Here is a 2,581-nt window from a genome sequence, read left to right on the forward strand (position 1 = left end):
TATACTCTTGTAAAACCTGCGGAAAAAGTTTCAGTAAAGCAGGTAATTTGAAAGTCCACATGAGAACTCACACAGGTGAGAAGCCATTCTCTTGTACAACCTGCGGAAAAAGTTTCAGTGGAGGAAGTAGTTTGAAAATCCACATGAGAACCCACACAGGTGAGATGCCTTACCTTTGTAACACCTGTGGAAATAGATTTACTCTGTTGTCACAGCTTAAAAACCATATGACAATCCACACAGGTGTAAAGCCGCATTCTTGTTCAACATGTGGGAAAAGTTTCTCTCACAGCACGTCTCTGAAAGTCCACATGAGAACTCACACAGGTGAGAAGTTGTCATCCTGAAACATATATGGAAGAAATAATTTAAACCAGTTAACATTTTTAAAGCACCCTTCGATTGTGCTTCAACAATAATTGTGAGGAAATATGTCAGCAGTCTTTGATGATTAGACCAGATGGAGTCTGGACTCTAGTGGTGGTGGTGGAGCTGGGAGAAGATCCAGGCTGAACATCTGTACGAATGTAGTATTGGTACAGGCTGCTGTATTTTTGGTATCATACTTCATCCTTCATCAGCATAGCAGTGATGTGAGATGTTGCTATTGCTGCCGTCTTTAAAGTGAAAGGAGGCAAAGAAATACTGAGGCGTTATGACAGTAGGACACAGCAGAGTGTGTCATTGCAACAGAAGAGATCTGCACATGAACCTCCTTTGTTTGTTTGTCCTGTTTCAAAGACAGACAGCTGAAGAGATGAAGTGGACTTCTGTTGGTACCTGTAGAAGTAGTTGATACAGTCAAGACAGTCATAGTGTTTCGTTCCACATCCATCATTATATCTTTAAATTTCATTCATCTCATTTCTTCATCAGCAAAATGTCACATACATAGCAGCAAATTCCCCAAACAGAAACCACCTTTACTGATTTAATGTGTGATTTAAAATGTGATCTCCACAGGCTGTAATGCTGTACAGGTCAAACTGTGTGAAAACTACAGCCGTATGTCATGATCTTAATCTGTCATCTGTTTGTTCCCCATCAGTGATTTATTTCTTGATGCATTAATGGAAATGCTAAACTTGTTTTAAACTCCATATTGATTGTAAATAAACTTTAAACAACTGACTGCAGCTCCATGAGTGCTTTGTGAAATGTTTTGAATATATTTTAACAGATTAACATTTACAACCTGTTTAATAATGACTTTAACACTGACGAGCTCCAGCAAAGGTGTTAAGTTGTGAAGAAACTCACAATTAGTTTTACTGGTTGTAGCTGATACACACCCACAAATGTTAAAAAACATGTCAAGCTAGGTTGCAGTTTGTGCTGTTTTAATAAAGACCTTGTGTTGTTTCTTTCTTCTTTTATCACCACATAGGTCATCATTGTGATTTGTTAGTAAGGATCTTATGATGTAGTCAGGTCACTGTTATTTATACAGCACATTTAAAACAACAGCAACTGAGTCAACGTGCTTTCCAGTAGAGAAGTAAACACAATGTCACTAATTTGCCTCACAAGTTTAAATGTTAAGCGCGTACAATATTATTAATGATGTAAAAGTGCCTGACTAACTCAAATATTAAGTTAAAGATCGGGGCTGCAAGGTGGCACAGTTGGCAGCACTGTTGCCTCGCAGCAAGAAGGTGGCCGGTTCGCGTCCTGGTGGGGACACTGGGATCTTTCTGTGTGGAGTCTGGATGTTCTACCCGTGCAGCGTGGTTTCTCTCCGCCTTCTTTGGTGACTCTAAATTGTAGCCCTGTGATAGACTGGTGACCTGTCCAGGGTGTCCCCTGCCTTCACCATAAGTCGGCTGGGATAGGCTCCAGCCCCCCGTGACCCTAGTGAGGATTAAGCGGTGTATAGATAATGGATTGATGGATGGATGAATCCTTTAAATTTCACTGTTAGCTTGTTTGTCAGAGGATTTGCAGTGTGATTGTCTTTCATTTGTAAAGGGCGTTGTGCACATTTTTGCACTTTAAGCGTTAGCTTCAATGATATAATGGACCTCTAGAGTTAAACTTGAGCTGAGATGTCAAGATGTGGTGTACTATCCAGTGAAGGGGATGTTTTTTTTATGTGCAGTGGGGTAAGTCAGATTTTCATGGGAAACTTTCAAAACACAAGCAGTTCTGACCTGTAAACTGAAGAAGAAATAACTGATACTCTGCTCTTTTTCTCAGTAATCAATGAAACTGATCACATTGGATGCAGTGACCATCCTCCGTACAAAGGTCAGATTTCCTATGAGTTGTATCCTTGCATTGAAGGATAAAAGATTCATATAAACAACATGTAAGACATAAATACAGACATTTTAACAAAGTTTTGTGTTGGGTGTTGTGTTATTCTAAATTTTAACAACAGGATTTGAATTTTTATGGCAAATGTATTTTCAGCTACCATTTGTTGTATCATTCTAGGAATCGCTTCGTTTGGTGAAACTCCTTACACACATTGTTAAATGATCTATGAAGGTCATCAAAAGGAGAAATATTTCACCATGACATTTGGATTTTATTTCTATATCTTGTACTCAGTGTAGTCATATATAAAATGAATCAATTT

General features: G+C 38.7%; 1 protein-coding gene across 1 annotated transcript in view; it reads left to right on the top strand.

Moving 5' to 3' along the window:
- Positions 1-1,136, top strand: part of LOC103375597 (zinc finger protein 239-like) — a 2,404-nt gene extending 1,268 nt beyond the window's left edge. The window contains exons 2-3 of the mRNA XM_008305910.1: positions 43-720; positions 802-1,136. Coding sequence (XP_008304132.1) covers positions 43-347 — 305 coding nt within the window. The 3' untranslated portion in view covers positions 348-720; positions 802-1,136. The remainder of the gene's footprint in view (positions 1-42; positions 721-801) is intronic.
- Positions 1,137-2,581: the final 1,445 nt, after the last annotated feature.

The sequence above is a fragment of the Stegastes partitus genome, unplaced genomic scaffold (genome assembly GCF_000690725.1).
Source record: "Stegastes partitus isolate 25-593 unplaced genomic scaffold, Stegastes_partitus-1.0.2 Scaffold2694, whole genome shotgun sequence".
Classification (NCBI taxonomy): domain Eukaryota; kingdom Metazoa; phylum Chordata; class Actinopteri; family Pomacentridae; genus Stegastes; species Stegastes partitus.